The sequence below is a fragment of the Canis aureus genome, chromosome 11, assembly GCF_053574225.1.
Source record: "Canis aureus isolate CA01 chromosome 11, VMU_Caureus_v.1.0, whole genome shotgun sequence".
NCBI lineage: Eukaryota > Metazoa > Chordata > Mammalia > Carnivora > Canidae > Canis > Canis aureus.
Genome location: NC_135621.1, coordinates 18,415,795 through 18,437,648, shown reverse-complemented (window position 1 = coordinate 18,437,648; position 21,854 = coordinate 18,415,795). Strand labels below are relative to the sequence as shown.

At 35.8% G+C, this 21,854-nt stretch overlaps 1 protein-coding gene across 1 annotated transcript; it reads right to left on the bottom strand.

Annotated features, from left to right (window-relative positions):
* Positions 1-15,235: 15,235 nt before the first annotated feature.
* On the bottom strand, positions 15,236-16,174 carry LOC144322968 (olfactory receptor 6C68-like). Its single transcript, XM_077913186.1, has one exon. It carries the CDS (start codon positions 16,172-16,174, stop codon positions 15,236-15,238), a length of 939 nt encoding a protein of 312 aa, XP_077769312.1.
* Between the last annotated feature and the right edge of the window lie 5,680 nt (positions 16,175-21,854).

Here is a 21,854-nt window from a genome sequence, read left to right as displayed (position 1 = left end):
CTATCAAACGTTTAAAGAAGAAACAATACTTATTCTATTAAAGCTGTTCAGAAAGATAGAAAGAGATGGAATACTTCCAGACTAGTTCTATGAGGCCAGCATCACCATAATCCCCAAAGCAGATGAAGACTACACCAAAGGAGAAGGAGAATTATAAACCAATATCCCTGATGAATACATGTGCAAAAATTTTCACCAAGATATTAACCAATAGGATCCAACAGTACATTAAGAAGGTTATTCACCATGACCAAGTGGGATTTATCCCCGGGATGTAAGGCTGGTTCAACACTCGTAAAGCAATCAACGTGATAGATCATATCAACAAGAGAAAAAACAAGAACCATATGGTGCTCCCAGTAGATGCAGAGAAAGCATTTGACAAAATACAGCATCCATTCCTGATCAAAACTCTTCAGTGTGTAGGGATAGAGAGAACAATCTTAGCATCTTAAAAGCCAAAGAATGCTAGAAATCATACAACAGTTTGGCAGTGTGGCAGGATACAAAATCGATGCCCAGAAGTCAGTGGCATTTCTATACACTATCAATGAGCCTGAAGAAAAAGAAATGAATGAGTCAATCCCATTTACAATTGGACCCCAAAGCACAAGATACCTAGGAATAAACCTAATCAAAGAGGTAAAGGATCTATACTCTAAAAACTACAGAACACTTCTGACAGGAATTGAGGAAGACACAAAGAGATGGAAAAATATTCCATGCTCATGGCTTAGAAGAATTAATATTGTGAACATGTCTATGCTACCAGTGCAATTTACAGATTCAATGCAATATCAATCAAAATACCATGGACTTTCTTCAGAGTTGGAACAAATCATCTTAATATTTGTGTGGAATAAGAAAACAGCCCAAACAGCCAGGGGTTATTGAAAAAGAAACCCAGAGCCGGGGGTATAACAATGCCGGATTTCAGGTTGTACTACAAAGCTGTGGTCATCAAGACAGTGTGGTACTGGCACAAAAACAGATACATAGATCAAAGGAACAGAATAGAGAATCCAGAAGTGGACCCTCAATCTATGGTCACTAATATTTGACAAAGCAGGAAAGACTCTCCACTGGAAAAAGGACAGTCCCTTCAATCAATAGTGCTGGGAAAAAACTGGACAGCTACATGCAGAAGATTGAAACTAGACCATTCTCATACAGCAGACACAAAGTTAAACTCAAAATTGATGAAAGATCTACATGTGAGACAAGAATCCATCAAAATCATAAAGGAGAACCCAGGCAACACCCTGTTTGTACTTGGCCACAGCAACTTCTTGCAAGATACATCTATTACGGCAAGGGAAACAAAGCAAAAATGAATTATTGGGACTTCATCAAGATAAAAAGCTTCTGCACAGCAAAAGAAACAGTCAACAAAACTAAAATGCAACCTACAGAATGGGAGAAGAGATTTGTAAATGACTTATCAGATAAAGGACTAGTTTCCAAGATCTATAAAGAACTTATGAAACTCAACAGCAAAGAAACAAACAATCCAATCATGAAATGGGCAAAAGACATGAACAGAAATTTCACTAAAGACATACAAATGGACAACAAGCACATGAGAAACTGCTCTTCATCACTGATCATCATGGAAATACAAATCAAAACCACCATGATATCCCACCTGATACCAGTGAGAATGGGGAAAATTAACAAGGCAGGAAACAACAAATGTTGGAGAGGATGTGGAGAAAAGGGGAACCCTCTTGCACTGTTGGTGGGAATATGAACTGGTGTATCCAGTCTGGAAAACTGTGTGGAGGTTCCTCAAAGAGTTAAAAATAGAGCTACCCTACGACCCAGCAATTGCACTTCTGGGGATTTACCCCAAAGATACAGATGCAGTGAAATGGCAGGACACCTGCAACCCAATGTTTATGGCAACAATGTCTGCAATAGCCAAACTGTGGAAAAAGCCTCGGTGTCCATCGACAGATGAATGGATAAAGATGATGTGGTCTATACATATAATGGAATATTACTCAGCCATTAGAAATAACAAATATCCACCATTTGCTTCAACATGGATAGAACTGGAGGGTATTATGCCGAGTGAAGTAAGTCAGTTAGAGAAGGAAAAACATTATATGGTTTCACCCTAATGGGGAATATAAGAAATAGTGAAAGGGATTATATGGGAAAGGAGAGGAGATGAGTGGGAGATATCAGTGAGGGTGACAAAACATGAAAGACACCTCACTCTGGGAAACGAACAAGGGGTAGTGGAAGGGGAGTTGGGCAGGGGGATAGGGTGACTGGGTGATGGGCACTGAGGGGGGCACTTGATGGGATGAGCATTGGGTGTTATACTATATGTTGGCAAATCGAACTCCAATAAGAAAATATACAAAAAAATAAAAAATAAAATTTATGCATCTTAAGAATGTAAATTTTTACTTCAATATGAATTTTTTATTATTAGACAATTAGCACAGTTGACAATCATATGTTCTTCACAAAATGAGATCTAATATTCTCTAAATATTCTATTTAATTTTTTTTCATTTATATTGTTAAATTATAAGAGGTGTTTGCTTTGGAAATTGTCCCTTTTTCAGTGTTACCCAAGTCATTTCAACATTTCAACATTTGACTTTTGAATTTTTTAGGGGTATCTTTTTGCCAGTCAAAATGGTTAATACACATGTAATCAAATAGGATTCCTTTCCTTTGTCAAATTCTGCCTTTAAATTATTAAGTAAGAAAGTATTTCTTTTTTAAAGATTTTATTTATTTATTCATGATAGACACACAGAGAGAGGCAGAGACAGAAGGAGACAAAAGGAGGCTTCAGGAACCTGACGCAGGACTTGATCCTGGAACTCCGGGATCACAACCTGACAGACGCTCAACCACTGAGCCACCCAGGTGCCCAAGAAAAATTTTAACTGTTTTATATTATCGTAGTCTTATATGTCTCCTAGTAAGATTTTACTTATTTTAATACTTAAAATGTTTTTTAATAATAAATTTATTTTTTATTGGTGTTCAATTTACCAACATACAGAATAACACCCAGTGCTCATCCCGTCAAGTGCCCCCCCTTAGTGCCCATCACCCATTCACCCCCACCCCCTGCCCTCCTCCCCTTCCATCACCCCTAGTTCATTTCCCAGAGTTAGGAGTCTTTATGTTCTGTCTCCCTTTCTGATATTTCCCACACATTTCTTCTCCCTTCCCTTATATTCCCTTTCACTATTATTTATATTCCCCAAATGAATGAGAACATACACTGTTTGTCCTTCTCTGATTGACTTACTTCACTCAGGATAATACCCTCCAGTTCCATCCACGTTGAAGCAAATGGTGGGTATTTGTTGTTTCTAATGGCTGAGGAATATTCCATTGTATACATAGACCACATCTCCTTTATCCATTCATCTTTCGTTGGACACCGAGGCTCCTTCCACAGTTTGGCTATTGTGGACATTGCTACTAGAAACATCGGGGTGCAGGTGTCCTGGTGTTTCATTGCATCTGAATCTTTGGGGTAAATCCCCAATAGTGCAATTGCTGGGTCGTAGGGCAGGTCTATTTTTAACTCTTTGAGGAACCTCCACACAGTTTTCCAGAGTGGCTGCACCAGTTCACATTCCCACCAACAGTGTAAGAGGGTTGTCTCTGCCTCTCTCTCTGGTCTCTCATGAATAAATAAATAAAATCTTTTTAAAAAGAGTACATACTAAGAAATATTATTTATTTTTATATAGTGTTTCATTTTAATTCTTATATAGAAGTGGAAAAATTTCAGTTCAGTAGGAACATCATGGTTTATTTAATAATTTCTTCATGCACACACATAAAAACTCAAATGAAAAGAGTTTTGCTTTTTCTTCATACAGCAAATTGGTTACATTCTTACATTAGAACCCTAATACTTAAAATGTTAAGCCATTTAGAATTTAACCAATTCTAAATGTGATGCATTCTCTCTCATGAACAAAAAACTTTGTGTTTTTCTTAGAGTATTTTTATTAATTAAGTCACTTTGCAGAGTGATCTTTAGAATTGTGACAAAAGTTATAACTGCCTTCTCTTCCTTCCTTAGTTCTTTAAAAAAATGTATTTTTATAGATACTGTTTTCCATCCTCATTGTTATCCACTAACACAATATTAATCCTAGAGACCATGAGCTTTTTGATGCTGAGTTTATGCAAAAGCTGCTCTGCAGTAATCTTCTCAGGCATTAAGAAGTAATTACTTACAACTAATATTCGACAAAGCAGGAAAGATTATCCACTGGAAAAAAGACAGTCTCTTCAATAAATGGTCCTGGGAAAATTCGACAGCTACATGCAGAAGAATGAAATTAGACCATTCTCTTACACCATTCACAAAGACAAAATCAAAATGGATGAAAGATCTACATGTGAGACAAGATTCCATCAAAATCCTAGAGGAGAACAAAGGCAACACCCTATTTGAACTTGGCCACAGCAATTTCTTGCAAGATACATCTATTAAGGCAAGGGAAACAAAAGCAAAAATGAATTGTTGGGACTTCATCAAGGTAAAAAGCTTCTGCCCAGCAAAAGAAACAGTAACAAAACTAAAAGACAACCTACAGAATGGGAAAAGAGATTTGCAAATGACCTATCATATAAAGGACTAGTATCCAAGATCTATAAGGAACTTATGAAACTCAACAGCAAAGAAACAAACAGTCCAATCATGAAATGGGCAAAAGACATGAACAGAAATCTCACAGAGGAAGACATAGACATGGCCAACAAGCACATGAGAAAATGCTCCGCATCATTTGCCATCAGGGAAACACAGATCAAAACCACCATGATATCCCACCTCACACCAGTGAGAATGGGGAAAATTAACAAGGCAGGAAACAACAAATGTTGGAGAGCATGTGGAGAAAGGGAACCCTCTTGCGCTGTTGGTGGGAATGTGAACTGGTGCAGCCACTCTGGAAAACTGTGTGGAGTTTTCAAAAAGTTCAAAATACATCTTCCCTACAACCCAGCAATTGCACTGCTGGGGATTTACCCCAAAGATACAGATGCAGTGAAACGCTGGGACACCTGCACCACGATATTTATAGCAGCAATGTCCACAATAGCCAAACTGTGAAGGAGCCTCGGTGTCCATCGAAAGATGAATGGACAAAGAAGATGTGGTCTATGTATCCAATGGAATATTACTCAGCCATTAGAAACGGCGAATACCCACCATTTGTTTAGACATGGATGGAACTGGAGGGTATTATGCTGAGTGAAATAAGTCAATCGGAGAAGGACAAACATTATATGGTCTCATTCATTTGAGGAATATAAATATAATAGTGAAAGGGAACCAAAGGGAAAGGCGAGAAAATGAGTGAAAACATCAGCGAGGGTGACAAAACATGAGAAACACCTAATTCTGGGAAATGAACAAGGGGTGGTGGAATGGGAGGTGGGTGGCAGGTTGGGGTGACTGGGTGACAGGCACTCGGTGGGGGGGGGACTTGGCGAGATGAGCACTGGGTGTTATGCTATATGTTGGCAAGTTGAACTCCAATTAAGGGAAAAAAAGGGAGAAAAAAATAAATAAAATTAAATTAAAAAAGAAATAATTACTAAAATAGGGGCTTGAATATTTTCAATTTTTAATCAGTGTTTCAATGTTTATTATCTCACATCAGTGAGTGAAAGCAATTCCCTTTTGAGCCACATTGCATTTCTTTGTAAACAATTTCTCTTCATTTTTAAAATCATCACATCATTCATGTTATGCTTTTGCCTTTATTTTATAATTTGAGGTTGAAAGTATAGGTGATATTGGTTTGGGGATATTTTATTCATACTGAGGTAGAAGAAGAACCACATCTAGTGGTTAGCCATTATATACTGTTAAATCCACTGGGTGATAGTCACCAACCTGAGAAATAAGTGCTGACTTAAGCTCATGGTTTGAAAACTAGAGTGCTTCCAGGGAATCTGGGGACATATTCAACATATATATTAGATTAAATTTAGAAGTGGAGAATGATTGCTTCAGTCTACCTACTTCTCTCTCATCCTTTCTCCTTATCTCTCAGGCCCTGTATGCATCACTATGTAACCTTACTCAACTCAGTATGTTATGAGCACTACTCAGTGTTCAAAATATTTTTTCTTATAGTACACAGTATTATAAGATGGAATTCAATAAATTAACTGAAAGTGACATAAAACCAATGGACTTCGGTTTATCTTTCAATAAATATTTGAAAGGAGGCTGAGATTTCTAATGGATGATGTTTTTGCAGCGTGACTTTGGAGATATGAAGGGAGAAATACACACACACACACGCACACACAATGGGTGTTTTTATTTCACACTTTGAGGTTGGTGGTGATATTATTTCTGATGTTATTTCTGGATATTTCTTATATTAGGATTCTTATTTATATATTCACTTATTTAGTATTGAAATATCTCATGTATATTCTTGGAATCTTTATAAAATAAATACATAAGCTATAACTCATATATCTTATTTTAATACAGGCAGGTGAATTTTTTTTCTTAGAGAAAAATATGGCTAAAATTTCACAAAGGGCAATATTACAAATGTTGCAAAACGTATTATACTTACTTCTCTGTCAGAAAATCATAATTTCTTTAATTTATTTTCTTTCTTAGTTGAAATCTTTGATAAAGATTTTCTGCACTTCTTTTCATTTTTGTTCATGCATTCACATTTATTCTCAGAGCTTCTCTGAACATGTAGGAAACACTCTGAGGTTGGTCTGTCCAACAGATTGGATTGGCTTTCTCATGAAAGGCCTAGGATACATTATCTTGTATAATTTAATATTTAGAAGGAGAAAAAAATGATCCTCATGGCACTGTAATGCCAGAAACTCTTACCTCCTTTGAAAGAGTGGGTATTTCAATATCTCTGGAAAGGGACAGATACCAACCTTGACTTTTTTTTTAGTTTGCTCTACCTGAAAGTAAATGAATAAACAAAAGGTTCTTGGTGACAATCAAAAAGGTAAATATCAGAAGTTGTGGGTCATAATTAGTGCCAGAAGGATGAATGTTGTTAGTCTTGTATGATTTCTCATCACAGGCTTCTGACTTCAGTCCAATCTGTTTGTAAAATTAACATTAAAAATGAAAAAAGTGGCTGAATGATAAATGTGAATACACAGCCATCCTCATCTCTAAATGAGGTGTATTACATGATTGATTGAAGAAAAGTTTTCTCAAAGTTGTTTTTACTGTACTAGCGTCCTCAATTTTATAGCTCTTGTCACTTTCTCAAATTTTTTTATCAATTAATCTTTCATGTGAATACACTAGTTTAATGCAATTTTAGCCACAGGAGTAGAAGAGACCTACAGGTGATTTCACAGGTAGTCTAATATCCTTTCCTTGCCCAATAATTCTTCAAAACTCACAAGCTGAATTAAAAATCAATGTCATCAGTTTGATGTGTTTACTTGAAGTCCTGGTTCTTTATTAAATAAAAGTATAGACATTGATCATTTTGGCAGACTTTGTGTGTTTTGCGATATAACTTCATAAATCTTAGCATGGCTATGTCTAAAGAAAATTTTTAATACAAAAAAAGGCTCTTGTAAACACTCACACTCTGTTCCTATCCACTAACAATCTCTGAGTATCAAAAATGAGCCTGATTCCCACTTTTGTTCATTCTTCAGTGGAGCACAATGTTTTGATGCACTAATATAACTAATATATCTCAAAGGAACTTGGTAAAAATTCAAAGGCCCAGGCTCCATCCTGCTTTAATAAGCCTTAGTGTTTAGGTACTTTATCACTCTGGGTGATTCTGAAACATATCAAAGCTTGAGAACTATTCATCTTGAGTAATTAAGCTGTGCATACGAAAATAAGAGAACTACTGTTGCTTATCATCACATTATGACTTGGTAAAGTTGAAATGCTTCTAATTGCCTTACTATCTAGGTTACTGAAATTTTAATCAGATTTAAAATAACAAATCCTTCCCTAAAGCCTCTATCACATTCACCTCACTGTTTTTGCTTCTTATTTGTTAAATCATTCTCTAAAACTTAACCAGTTCTTGTCTGTTTTGTGCATCAACATTGTAATGAAAGTACTTTTGTTTTAAGATTTATTTATTTTTATCTTAGAGAGAGAGGACAATGGGAGGAGGTGCAAGAGGGACTCAAGTGGACTCTGTACTGAGCACGGAGCTGATGCAGGGCTCTATCTCATAACCTGAGATTATGACCTGAGCTGAAACCAAGAGTTGGTCACTTAATGACTGCCACCCAGGTGCTCTGAAAGTGCTTTTAGAAAGATCATCTGTATTGGCCTTTTATGTAAATAAAATGTACTCTCTTTGTTAGGCTCAACTGCATACATTTACCATTTGTGCTTTTCAACAAGAGCAGTTGACTCAATGCTTGAAATTTCTGCCTAGCTGCATTTTCAGCATGCTTCCTTTTTCTCTTCATCCGGTACTATTGTTAAGTATATGGTCTCTATATATGTATTATTGTTAAATACTATTTGTTAAGTACTATTTATTTAGTATAAATATATGTTTAACCAACTACCAGTAATATATACTATGACTCTAGTATTAACATTTTACATTTATAAATATTTTTAATAGTAAATATAATAGAGAAGATCGCTTAAAAGTTCATAGTTTAGGGGATCCCTGGGTGGCGCAGCGGTTTGGCGCCTGCCTTTGGCCCAGGGCGCGATCCTGGAGACCCGGGATCGAATCCCACATCGGGCTCCCGGTGCATGGAGCCTGCTTCTTCCTCTGCCTGTGTCTCTGACTCTCTCTCTCTCTCTGTGACTATCATAAATAAATAAAAATTAAAAAAAAAAAAAAAAAAAAAAAAAAAAGTTCATAGTTTAAATAATACAGAAGAATCATGAATATGGGCATGCCCTATTTTATTGTGCTTCTTGGATACTGAGGGTTTTTTTTTTTTTACACATTGAAGGTTTGTGGCAACCCCCCCTCAAGCAAGTCTAACATTACTATTTTTCCAGCAGCATTTGCGTACTTCATGCCTTTTTGGCACATTTTGATGATTCCCACTATATTTCCAGGTTTAAATTATTATCGTATTTGTTATGGAGATCTGTGACCCTTCATGTTACCTATTGTGATTGTTTTGGGGTGCCATGAGCCATGCCCATAGAAGATGGAGTATGTAATTGATAAATGTTGTGTGTGTTTTGACCGCTCCACCCACTGGCCATTCCCCCATCTCTCTCCCTCTCCTCTAGCCTCCCTAGTCTCTGAGACAAAATATTGAAATAGGCCAGTTACCCGCCCTACAATGGCCTTGAGGTGTTCAAGTACAAGGAAGAGTCACAGGTCTTTCACTATGAATCAAAGGCTAGAAATGATTAAGCCAAGCAAGAAAGGCAGGTCCAAAGCCAAGATAAGCTGCAAGCTAAGCCTCTTGCACCAAACATTTAGTCAAGGTGTGATTGCAAAGGAAAAGTTCTTGAAGGAACTTAAGAATTATGTTGAATCTACTCTGTCTGTGCTCTAAAAATGGAACAACAAAGCCTGGATGACAGCACAAAGTGTTTACAACATGGTTTGCTGAATATTTTGAACCTACTATTGAGACCTGGTGCTCCAAAAAAAAAAAAAAAAAAAGATTCCTTTCAAAATATTACTACTTGTTGACAGTGCATCTGGTCACTCAAGAGCTCTGATGGAGATTTACAATAAGATTAATGTTATTTTCATGCCTACTACCACAACATCCATTTTGCACCCATGAATCATGGAGTAATTTTAACTTTCTAGTCTTATTATTTAAGAAATACATCTCATAAGGCTTGAGATGCCATATAAAATGATTCTTCTGATGGACCTGGGCAAATTGAAAACCATCTGGAAAGGATTCACCATTCTAGATGCCATTAAGAACATTTGTGATTCATGGGAAGAGGTCAAAATAGCAACATGAACAAGAGTTTGGATAAAGTTGATTCTGATCCTAATATAGGTCTTTGAGGGCTATGAGACTTCAACGGAGGCAGTAACTATAGTTGTGGAAGTAATAAGAGAACAAGAATTAGAAGTAGAGCCTGCAGATGTAACTAAGGTGCTACAATCTCACTAATGGATGAAAAGTTGTTCCTATGCATGAGTAAAGAAACTGGTTTCTTGAGACGGCATCAACTCTTGGCAAAGATGCTGTGGAGATAGTTGAAATGATAACAAAGGATTTAGAATATTACATAAACTTAGTTGATAAAGCAGTGGCAGACTTTGAGAGGACTGACTCTAGTTTTGAAAGTTATATTGTGGGTAAAGTGCTATCACGTAGCATCACACAAAACAGAATTGTTTGTGAAAAGAATTACTTGATGTGGCAAACTTCACTGTTGTCTTTTCTTAAGGAATTGTGCAACCATTAGCAACCACCATGCATCAGTTAGCAGCTATGCACATTAAGGAAAAACCCTCTACCAGCAAAAAGATTATAACTCATTGCTTTTTATTAAAGCAATAAAATGTTTTTTATTTATTCATTTATTTATTTAAAATTTTAAGGATTTATTTATTTATTTATTTATTTATTTATTTAAGAGAGAGAGAGAGCTGGGGGGAGAAGCAGAGGGAGAGAGAGAGAGAATCCCAAGCAGACTCTCCACTGAACAGAGCCCAATGTGGGGCTCAATCCCACAACCCTGAGATCATGACCTGACCTGAAATCAAGAGTCAGACACTTTAATGACTGAGGCTCCCAAGTGCTCTTATTTATTTATTAAAAGATATTTTTATTTGAGTATAGGTCACACACAATATTACATTGGTTTGATGTACAACATAATAAATGATGTACAAGTAATTCAGTTATTTGAAATTCTTTGCATCAACAAATATTATATATTTGGTTGTTTCTCTGATCTGATTACTTACATATCAGCTAACAGGTATTTCTTATCTTCAATCATTGCATACTTTGTCTTTTTCCAACATTACTGAATTAAAAAGCATTTGCTTTAGAGGCCTCAGTTAGATGGTTACATGAAATTTCACTTGGTTGCTTTAAAATGTTTTCTTATTAATAATTAAGACAGGCAAGTATCAGCTCCCACTTTGTACCTAGTCCCATAGTTTAGCCTAAAGAATATATAAAAGCAAAATGAGAGTAAGAACAGGTTACACGGTTTGTATAAAGGTTAATTGCAGCTCCCCAACACCTGGTTAAGAGACACAAAGGGACAACACAACATTTCCAATGGTGGTATAGAAAGGAATTGTTTCTTTCTTTTTATATTTTATTTATTTATTCATGAGAGACAAACACAAAGAGAGAGGCAGAGACATAGGCAGAGCGAGAAGCAGGCTCCATGCCAGGAGCCTGACGCAGGACTCGATTCCAGGACCCCAGGATCACATCCTGGGCTGAAGGCGGCGCTAAACCACTGAGCCATCCAGGCTGCCCAGAAAGGAATTGTTTCTGATGCCCAGACATATACACTCAATTCCCATCACCACAATCACAGATAAGCACCTCATTCTGAGCACCTCATTCAGCTTGTATGTACTGAAGATGGTATCTCTTCTTCAAAAAATACCACCATTTTCTCCCAGTCCTTAATATTTCACATTATTTAAGAACATGAGACTGACATTGATATTAAGATACAGAGATTAAAAATTGAGCTTACATTAAATTGTGAATGACTTACAGAGCAGGGTCACTCACTGATAAAATGATAGGAAATAAATCTTTCAATGGAGATAAAATTTACACATTTTATGCATAGATTTTGTTTACTTATTTATTTTTGTATAGTTTTTGCTTAAAATGAGGGTGAGATTGTGGCAGAGGATGCTTAGTAGTGTCTCTCCAAATGCTATGACACGTAGATGATCTTCATTGTATTGATACATAAAAACAGATTGGCAGTGACTCATAGATTTATCACTCATACTGAAAAGCCACACTTCATAAATGGTTGTTGAAACCTTTCATAAATTATTAAATAACACACTGTATCTGTTATTTTGTTTTAGACACTTTCCTCAGAGAAAACATTATTCTGGAGTTCATAAAAGGGGAAAAATGACCAAAAATATACTTTTCTGATAATCATGATCTCAGATGCTTACTGAACCCCAAGTTACAAAGGGTAAAAAATCATCCAGGAATTTCTTATCATGGAGATAGTTTAGTGGCCTCTGATAGCTCATTCTGGGAATACAGATCCACACAGAGAGCTCAGCAATTGCAGTTTTCACTCATGGCCCACCATCCACACAAGATGAAAAATTTTCAGCAGAAACCTGCCTTCTTGTGAGCCCAGGAAACATTTTCTTTATCCCGTTAACTACAAAGCTTATACTAGTTTTTTTTTTTTTTTGCTTATACTAGTTTAAATGAGTAGATTAAGATCTCTGTTTCTGTAAAAATTAGCATCCTAATATTTCTAGTACAGGAAAATATTTCAAAATTGACAAAATTGACCCAATTTTCATTTAAGTGAAATAAACACATAATGTCCTTGGTGGTTCTGTCCTTTACATTACTAATGAGTCTCTTGTGTAAGACTTTGGGAATATAGAGTGGAACAAACAAAACTGGGGGAAATGTCCTGAGACACATAAAAATAACACTGACATCAGAAGTAGACCAAGTACACAATAATAAGAACAAGGTTACAGGAGAAAAGGAGAAACTTTCTTTTCTTTCATTTCAACATCATTTTAAGTAATTGTAAGATGATAGTGACAATTTTTCTAATTTGTTAATTCTGTAAAATGTATAATTAATGCTTAGTACAAATATAACTATTCACATAATAAGAAAAAAGGAATCTTTTAACAAGAGAAAAGACAACGCAATTTCTGTTGGTGATTTCATGGGCCTTTGTATTTCTGTTTTTATTATTAACTGATTATTTTTTGTATGCATTTGTCTGTGTTTTTTCCTGATTTGTTAGGAATAATTGTCAAATAAAATTGTATATAATGACTTAACGAGGATTTAATACACATATACATTGTGAGATGGCTACCACAATCAAGTTAATTAACACTTCCATCACGTAACATGTATATAATTTTTTATTTTGTGGTGAGAATGTTTAAGATCTCTCAGCCAATTTCAAGTACATGATTTGTATTTCAACTATTATCCATACTGTACTTAGAGCCTCACAGCTTATTCATTCCCTTTAAAATAAATACGTTGAATTCTATTTCATATAACTCATAGATTTCCATTTCTTTGGTCTCAGTAATTGGAAAATTATTGTGCTCTCTTGATGGTGTCATCTTGCTTTTCCTTTCCATCTTTCTACTGGCTTTGCGCTGATGTCTACAAATATGAGGGAGCAGTTGCCTCTTGGAGTCTTTTAAGATGAGCTTTGTTGTGAAAAGACTTGCATCTCCAAATGACTGGGAAGGTCACCTGGGATGTACTGTTTCCACTACCAGGGAGGGTACAGTCATTCCCCCGTGGGCTGAGCACAGAGCAGTGCAGTCTAGTCATAGCTGCACCTTAGGTCCCAGGGTGTGAGGTGCAGACAGGTAACAGCCTTGCCTTAGCAGTGGTGGGTCAAAGCTGTGACCAAGGACCTTAATTAATGACAGACCTTCAGAGAAATACACTTTCAAAGAGTAAGACAAAAAAAGATCAATTATTAGGATGTCGCTGAAGAATTACCAGTGAAATATCAATCATAATGTGTGAGAAAACTACTTTAGCTCAATATGCACATCTTAAAATGCTCACTCAGATTTATTCAACTTATTCTAGCTTGTAAGAGTTTCAAGTATAGTGACCATTGTGTTTTAGAATGGCAAATCTTTATATAGGGGGCTAAAATTTACTCCCTCGGTTAAGCTTAGGGAATCTGAAAGAGATTGAGGGACTGATATCTACTTACACAACCCCTTGTGGAGTATTTTGAAGATATTTTTCTGATACAGTTACATTACTCCTACCAATGTACATGAAAGGTCAAGAAAAGCAAAACATTACATAGACATAATATATTCTATAATGCCTCCATGCAATGGACTCCGTGAAAATTGTAAAGGGCAATTTAAACACTGTTTATTCAAAAAAGGTGATTGACAAAAGTCTAGAATTTTATTTAAATAATTGTCTCCTCACAGTGAATGTGAAAGGAAGTAATTTAAGCACTTAGCTCAAGATGTTTATAGGACCAGAAGATGTGAAAGGGAGGTGGGTAGTATTATAACTTACAAGTTTGTATACATTGTTTGTAGTACTATTTACCTCATATGGTTGTTTTGGGCTATATTTGAATTTATGGGTATCTGAGGAGGAAGATGACAATAGTCAAGATATAATTTCCATAGTATTAAATTTAACAGTATATACTTCTAATAATACTTTCATCCATTTAGCCAAAATAGATGTAACTGTGAATGTAGGCCCCTTACTACATAGCAGGGATAGTTCTGCAATATTTTACCTGTCAAATCTGGTGACAACTGAGTTGAGTGGGGCAGAGAAGAAGCTTTATCAAGTTTGCTGTGGTTGGGGATCCCTGGGTGGCTCAGCGGTTTAGCGCCTGCCTTCGGCCCAGGGCGTGATCCTGGAGACCCGGGATTGAGGCCCACATCAGGCTCCCTGCATGGGGCATGCTTCTCCCTCTGCCTGTGTCTCTGCCTCTGTGTGTGTGTGTGTGTGTGTGTGTGTGTGTGTGTGTGTGTGTCTTTCATGAATACATTTAAAATCTTAAAACAAAAAGTTTGCTGTGGTTGCCTGTGCTTTGGATGAAGACTATAGCTGAGATGGAAGATCAACGTCATTCATCACCAGTCTGAAGCTTACAAAGTCATTGAAACCTGGGAATCTGATTGGTATATGGGAAAAAAGAGGGCTGGTGAATCACATATTAGATGTTTTATAGACCAGGTCTAAAAATGGTGCACATCACTTCCACAACCATTCTGTTAACTATAACATAGGCTATATAGTCACACCTAACAGTGTAGAAATATGCCAACACCCCCACCCCCCTAACCCAAACACGTGGTTTCCTGTGTTTCCAGTGATAACAAGCAACATATTTAGCAAATATCAATTTCTGTCAGAATTTAAGAGTAAATATATGCAGAGTTTAATTTTAGTGGAGAATAAACAGTGGAATAGGGTTCACATTAAGCTGTTTAAAAAGAAAGTGAGAGTGTCAGTATGACTGGAGAAGCTTTAGGTTTTGTGCCTTTCCATCCTTCCTTTCAGTTAGATTCATTGACTCATTTCTCCTTTACATCTTTGATAGGAATGCGATTTTTTTAATTGAATCATGAAAAGCTTTCTTCACTTGCTTGTTTCTCAGTGTGTAAATAAAGGGGTTCAACATTGGTGAGATAGAAGTAATAAGGAGTGAAATCCCTTTATTAATAGCTACCTCATCCTTGGCTGAAGGTTTGACATAAATGAAGATACAGCTACCATAAGTAATGGAAACAACAATCATGTGGGAAGAACAAGTGGAAAAGGCCTTTTTCCTTTGCTGAGCAGAGGGAAACCTTAGAATGGTCCCGATAATATAAATGTAAGAAAGAACTACACACATGAGGGTGATGATGAATGTCAACACAGCACAGACTATAACCATCTGTTCTATCAACCATGTGTCTGAGCAAGAGATCTTCAGGATAGGAGATGCATCACAACAAAAATGATCAATGATGTTTGAATCACAGAATTCCAGGCCCAAACCTAGACTAATTGGTGGGAGAATGATGATCAGTGCTGCTACCCAACAGAAGACGATGAAGTTCTTGCAGACTCTTCTGCTCATGATGGTCATGTAATGCAGGGGTTTGCAGATGGCCACATAGCGATCATAGGACATAGTGGCCAAGAGAAAAAATTCTGTTACTGCAAAGAGGTCTGTAAACAACAGTTGACTGACACAAGCATTATAGGTAATGGATTTGTCCCCTGATGATATGCTATATAAAAATCTGGGGACACAAGCAGTTGTGAATGAAATTTCTAGGAAGGAGAAATTTTGGAGGAAAAGATACATTGGTGTTTTAAGGTGGGAATCAATCAGAGTGAGGATGATGATGGTTAGGTTTCCAGATACATTCAACATGTAGGAAAGAAACAGAAACATAAAAAGCAAAATTTTTAGTTGAGGGTCCTCTGTGAGTCCCAGCAAGATGAAAGTTGTTAGTGCCGTTTGGTTTCTCATCCTTGACTATTGTCTTTTGCCCAATCTGCTTGAAACAATAAGGGAGACTATATGAAGAACTCAAAGTCCTGGCCAACTTCTAACTTCAAGTAAATCTGAGTTATTCCTATATAACTGGTTAATGGAGAAGTTACCATAAAACGCATGATGATAAATACCTTTTTGTATCGCACAAACTGACTCTTCACATTTGAATCACCTATGTCCTACTCCTGCTTCTAATAAATCTACAACTTATCGTCTTATAAACATCATTGAAAAAGAGTCCTATCTTCATAAGTTGCTTTTGAATCAACAATTCTGCCCTCCTCAAATTTTCTATGTGTAGACATGTTTCTAGCAGAGAAAACTAAGAAAAATTAACAATGGTATTTGGTAAGATAATTCCAGTATTAAAGTTTACATGTGTATTAGTTATTAAAAAGGCAACGAACACTTATCACATAGGTTATCCTGTGTCAGCTTATATAGTTCATTTTCTTGGGAGTTTAAGACATTTTTGTCGGGGAAAAATACATTTTTATTGGATATGTTTTTTAAAGATTCATTTAAATGTGTTAGCAGTCCAATTTTTTTCAGGTTTTCACCATATGACTTTTACTTCAAACTTACACATTTAATATTATAATATTTACATTTGGTTGTATTTTCTTTCTACTTTTAGAATAGAATATCTATATGATATATTTCGATGCTTCCTTGAATATCCTTGTGCTAAGAAGAATTTCTCCCCAGCTTGCAAGCTGAGATCTGGGATTGTACTGTCTCACTCAGTACTTTCTTATAGATTTCTTTGATAGTAAAATACTCTAATTGGCTGCTACCGTTTCCTATTCTCCAGATCTTGAGAACTTCCCCCTCTGCCTTTTCCCATCAAAGGGTTCTCAGTAAGGATAGATTCTTGATATTAAAATTCTAAACTGAATTTCCATTTGACAATGGAAACACATTTGACAATGACATGTTGTTCCTTGTGTGTATTGCATAGCAATGTGTTTGATTAAAAATTTATTACAGAGAAGTAAGGGAACATTAGGAGTATGTTTATAGAGTTGAAGAGTCAAATCCTTGGTTTTTGTTTGTTTGTTTGTTTTTGGCTAGCTTTGTTTCAGTTTGAATATAATCGACCATCTTATTATAAATGACATTTAGCAATATCAGATTTAAGAAGTTTTAGCTATTTCTTAATTATACTTTCACATTTTCACCTACATGATAATTGTCTCCTCTGTCCTATTAACCATTTGTACATCAACTCATCTAATTTTTGCACCATTTAAACTACTCTAGCCAAGGTCACCACTAGCCTCCCTCTTGTTTCACTCATTAAACACAATTCGGTCTTCATTTAATTCAAATTCTGCTGCATATGAGACTATAAACTGTTAACTTGTGAAACTCTTTATAGCTTCATTCTCACTGTCTCACATTTCCTTGAACTTCTTCCTACTGCTTTGTCTCTTTCATTCTCTTTTGTGGCTTTTCTTTTTCTAATCCCTATGGTTGTTGATCCATCTGAAATCTCTTCTCTAGAAAATCCTTTCTTTTGATCTCCCTTATAAATGAGGGGATTCTTATAAATAAGATGACTTCAAATAGGCTAATTCCCAAATTTATATCTACAGAGAAAAATACATCTTACAGTGTTCTGATTTCAACATTCAGCTTATTTCTTGGGCATCTAGATCAGACTTAGATGGTTTGAATTTACACATTTTTCTTTTCTGAATGTCTTTGAAAAATTTGCTTAACTTCTTTACCTTGTGCTTTTATCATGTGCAAAATTCAGGTAAAAGTAATATTTACATCTTGGGGTTATAGTGATAAATCTAGATAGTATAGATAAAGCATATACAGTTGCATTTGGAATATGGCGAACACTCATTACTATTAGCTACACTGAACATTCTTATTTTGTTATCTTATTATTTCCTACTGAGAGTCCTGTAGATGTGCACAATTCAAGATTTTAAATGGGCATCTCACTATTGTATATCCTTCTCTGTCAATCCTGTCTCATATAAGGACATTCCTTATTGTTCCTTTTTCTACACTCTTGTTTTCAGTTTATCAATAGGTCCTGCCATTTTGGTTACCTCCTTAATTTGTTTCTTTTACTCTCTCACTCACAATATTAATTTTATCCTGGATGTCTTTATCTCATAGCTAAAATATTGCAAAAGCATATGTCCTTGCTTCTGCATTCAATATTTTAAAATCAATCAGAATCATTTTTTAAAAAGCCCGGATCTGACTAGTTCTTCTTTATGTGTTGTATAAGACTGTTTCTGAACTGTTATTAGCTGACATTCATCCCATACTAAATGTATCCTTAAAACTCTTGATCCATGTCTCAATTGCATGAAAGCTAATTAATTTTGGCTTTAGGTAAGAATTGTAAAAGAGTAGAAGATGGAATATATTTTGGATTTTAAGTTTCAAATGCATCAAGCATTTAGATTACTGGAATATTTTCAGGCAATAAATATTTTATTCAGAGTAATATGTAATAACAAGTCTTCTCATCCTTAGAGAATTTATGAAATTTGTTTACCGGGGGATAAGAGAGTTGAGGGATAAATTAGAGAATTTGATGGTTCTGAATGAGATTTCTATGTTTGGGGCCCTCTGCTCTCTTCCAGTGATATAGAGCGAGGATAACAGAAGGAAAGAAAGAAATTGGTGCAGATGTTTTTATTCCTTGTAGAGATCTCAGGAGGAAAATAATAGGAACAATTATTTGCTCCTTGTACATAGGCTAAAAGGCTTTAGAAAGACACATAGTTTTCCCATTCTCAAGATTGGTATAGGGATCCCTGGGTGGCGCAGCGGTTTGGCGCCTGCCTTTGGCCCGGGGCGTGATCCTGGAGACCTGGGATCGAATCCCACGTCAGGCTCCCGGTGCATGGAGCCTGCTTCTCCCTCTGCCTATGTCTCTGCCTCTCTCTCTCTCTCTCTCTCTGTGTGTGACTGTCATAAATAAAAATATATATAAAAAAAGACTGGTATAGAATTAGAAGAATGGTGTCCTCATGCCTAATGGTGGCTGGAAATTAAAAAGGGATGTTTGATACTTCATAAATTTTTCCTGTATTGCAATTTGCTGCAGAAACACTAGAAGTGTCTTAAAGCTTTTATAGGAAACCACTGGACTGTAAGAGTAATACAGGAAGGGAAATAGGAGATGGATTCCACAGTAGTAAAACACAGAATAGGTATTTGAGGACCTGAAGAGATGATGGATATTTTGATAATGTCAGCTCTGACGGATACTGATATTTCTTTACCTCTTAATATAAAAACTGTGCAAATGTATCAGAATTAAGGTGAAGCTGAGCTGAGGGTGTCAACAGATATATGATAACAATTCACTAGAATGAGGTGATGGGTTTAGGTAGAGAGAACAGACTGGTATTAAGTTGGATTAAAAAATAAACTTTTATTTATTGTTTTAAGAGTTTGAAAATGGAAATTTTGTAACTCAAACAGTAATTTTAATCCTTTCCCTCACTCCCTTTTGCCTTCATTATAAAATTTAAGTTTCTCAGTGGGCATATGGAGATCTTTCTAATATTTCCTGTATTAATTCAAACAATTTACCCAATTTTTTGTTCTATTCTCCTGGTTATATTCTATTCTCCTTGCACTGGCAACTGTCTTACTATCCTAGTATGTATATACCACATAATATACAATGGAATATTACTCAGGCATAAAAAGAATGAAATCTTGCCATGTACAGCAACATGGATGGATCTGCAGGATATAATGCTAAATGAAATAAGTCAGAGAAAAACAAATACAATATGATTTCATTCATGTGGAATTTAAGAAGCAAATGAACAAACAAAGAAAAAAGAGACAAACATAACAAAAACAGACTCATAAATAGAGAGGCCAAAATGGTGGTTGCCAGGAGGTAGGTGGGTGGAGCCTAGGTGAAATAGATAAAGATGATTAAGAGTATACTTACCTTGATAAGCACTGAGAATGTACAGAATTGTCAAATCATTATATTGCACACCTGAAACTAATAGAAGTCTGTTAATTATATTTCAATAAAAAAAGACATAGTATACCAAAGTAATAGAGTACAGTCTATAGAGTTAGGCCTCTGGTTTCACATCTCCTGATTCCATTTGCTTCACTTATTTACTTGTAGTTCCAATAAAAGGCTATGCTTAAAATTATCTGTGGAATTTTCCATATGCTGATCCTTTTGTCTTAAGTGATCTCTATACTTGCAGTCCCTACCCTCCCTATCCCTCTTTCAAGTGTTGGTTAAGGTATAAATTTCACTAGGAATCTATCTATAATCCTTTAAGATAGAAGTAGCTTTTCCTCTAACATTCCCACTGTAGTCTATGACTATTCTCAAGATAGCTCTTATGACTAACTCGTCAGTGTTGACAAGTTGACATTATTGAGAGAGAGAGAGAGTGAGAGAGTGCAAGAGCATGCACATGAACTTGTGGGGAGGAGCAAAAGGAGAGGGAGAAAATCTTAAGCAGGCTCCATGCTCCACACAAGCCCAGGCAGGACTCAGTCTCACAACACTGAGCATGACTTGAACCACCCAGGCACCCCTTTCCTGAATTCTTTCTAAAGCTTGTGAATATTGGTGCTTCTGAAAACCCATTCAATATTCTGTAAAGAAATACTAAGGGCAGAATTGAGACTGCAATTTTGGACATGAGGCAATAGGTATTTCACGTTTCTTTCTCAACTATCATTAGGTAATTAATTCTATGGGCAGCTATTTCCTTTTGTAAACAAAGAGTCTGTCCTTTGTTTTCCCTGCATTCCAAGGAAGAAAAGGATTCCTTATGGAAAAACTAATTAATTTGTTATATGAATAGTTTCACTTATTTCTAGTGATATGTACCCAACAAGAAACCTAGAAATGTGCTTTTCTAATGTCTGGTGAATTGAAGCATGTTACTTCTATCAATACAGTAACATATAACAGCATCAGAGTGCTAGAGATAGGAAATTACCTTGCATTGTAGGCACCTCTGCAGAAAAGACCACTAACCTATGCTCAGGGGGGAAATAATTAACAGATAACTAGGTACCCTTTTAGACAAGATTATAGAAATTGAACTTTTTTAACCAAACTGAGAAAATTCTTAAAGAGAGCTTCATTGTGGCATCATAACTCAGAGCACTGTCCTAGATTCCCAAACTCTCTTTCTCATCATCAACACTTATCTTCTGTGATCCTGGGATATTACATGAATGTTCCAGTAAATGCCTTTAATTCAGGTGTATTTTTAATTTAGTGTAGTTCAATGAATATTTGGGTTTATAATTAGTTCATTGCTCACTAAGGACAACGTTGCTAATAATTTGGCACTCTAATGAAGGCACAGTTACATCTTGGTATAAATATATATTGATTGATAAGTACGATGTTTTGGGGCAGATAGATCACTTCTGTTTGTCCCTCCTGTTTCTATGACTACTCATAAATTAAATAAAAACATATTTATTGAGAACCTATTATATGATTGTATTGCTGTAGATACTAAGGATTAAAAAAAAGTGAACAGATGCTGACTCACCTCTACCGATGTGTGTATTAAATATTTCCAGTAAATCCAATCCCTTAAAATTTTTCTAAAACAAATTAACATTATAAATAACTATTTGCTTTTTCAGAGATTTCCGAGTTAATTTA